Source organism: Notothenia coriiceps, unplaced genomic scaffold (assembly GCF_000735185.1).
Source record: "Notothenia coriiceps isolate Sejong01 unplaced genomic scaffold, NC01 NC01_scaffold00010603, whole genome shotgun sequence".
In the NCBI taxonomy this organism is placed as follows: Eukaryota; Metazoa; Chordata; class Actinopteri; order Perciformes; family Nototheniidae; genus Notothenia; species Notothenia coriiceps.
The window spans coordinates 1-1,495 of NW_011343304.1; the positions used below are offsets into that span (position 1 = coordinate 1).

General features: G+C 42.0%; 1 protein-coding gene across 1 annotated transcript in view; it reads left to right on the forward strand.

Annotated features, from left to right (window-relative positions):
* Positions 1-268: 268 nt before the first annotated feature.
* The window catches only part of LOC104946116 (thyroid receptor-interacting protein 11), a gene marked incomplete at both ends in the record, with an annotated part of 4,987 nt that continues 3,760 nt past the window's right edge, over positions 269-1,495 (forward strand). The window contains one exon of the mRNA XM_010771877.1: positions 269-408. Within this exon, the coding sequence (XP_010770179.1) occupies positions 269-408 (140 nt within the window). The remainder of the gene's footprint in view (positions 409-1,495) is intronic.

Below are 1,495 nucleotides of genomic sequence, written 5' to 3' on the forward strand. Positions count from 1 at the left end.
CTTAAAGGTGGGGGGCGCGGAGCGGCCATAGAGCCCATAGAGTTAAAGGTGGTGGACTGTAACCTGTAAAATCCATAGATTTAGGAGGTCCCCTAGTGGCCGTTAGCTGTAACAATCCATAGATTAGCCGCACCGTTATATAAGCCGCAGGGTCGAAAAAGGGGAAAAAAGGCGCGGCTTATAGTCCGAAAATTACGGTATATGTTTTTATTAGAGCTGCATGGTGGTGTTAACGTTGAGTTTTGTTTCTTTGTTTTCTGTCGTCCAGCCAACATGGAGTGGGACTCTGAGTCGGTGAAGTCTCAGGACGTCTTCAAGCAGCCGGAGGTCGTTCAGGAGAGACGGGCATTACCAGGGACACCTCAGAACCTCGGGGTGGTCCGGATGCACGACTTTGTCTCCAAAACTGTGAGAAACATATTCAATCTGATGAGATTTTTAGGGCCTGCGTCCACCTTTTGATGAGTGTTTCTAATAACTGCACCACGGACACAACATTTATTGAAAGCATAGAACTGTATCATATAGAAATGTTCACATCTAATGAAGTAGACACGCTTCTTACCAAAGTTTGGGGGTTTTAAAAAGCATTTTCAGTGCATTCAGAAAACAGTTTGCCCCCCCCGGAAAGGAGGCTGAGTCAAAGTCATGAATTAAAGAAAGATGATATTGTTAAAAATTTATAAATTCCAATTAATTTGTTTATTTAAATCGTCCATTTTAGTTTAAAGGCGCTGACGTCCAATTAAAGATCCACTCCAAAAACGTTGATGTTTAAAAGTCATTTGGTCCTCCTCGATGTAATCACTTGCATACAAACAATACAAATATCATTATAATAATTAAATCCCCACTAGATCAGTGTTTCTCAAACTTTTTCATACCAAGAACCACTTAGCCAATAAAAAAACACTCGCGGACCACCTAACTCCACAAATATCAAAAAACACATCGTTTTTCTAGAATAGATTACAAATCGCCTGAAGATGGTACAAACAAGTGGCAACATGTGTGACGAAGGTGTTGCACTGGGCTATATCATGCAATCGAAAGTGAAACGTAAAGTCGATCCATTGCGGAGATAGTCCCGCGAGAGTGCGGAAAACTTAAATGTATTTATTTATTTCAAATGTGAAATTTTACCAATATACTCACGGACCACTAGGGGGTGCTCACGGACCACCAGCGGACCGCGGACCACATTTGAGAAGCACTGCACTAGAGGGATGTATGTTTTGGGTCTGGAGACGATGTGTTTAATGTGCGAGAAGCATGTTTAATCTGACGGGAGGAAAGCCCTTTTTACTAATTGTTTCTATGATGTCCCGTCAGCGTGTCACAGCCGATGTGAGACTGACTGACTTTGTCCCGTTGGATTTATCATGTTTAGTTTTCTGTATATTTGTTTGTTCACCATTTACACACACTGGAAGATGCTGCCAACCCTTCCCATCCATCGTCAGAATAGGATGGGTTGAAACTTCATACATGCATA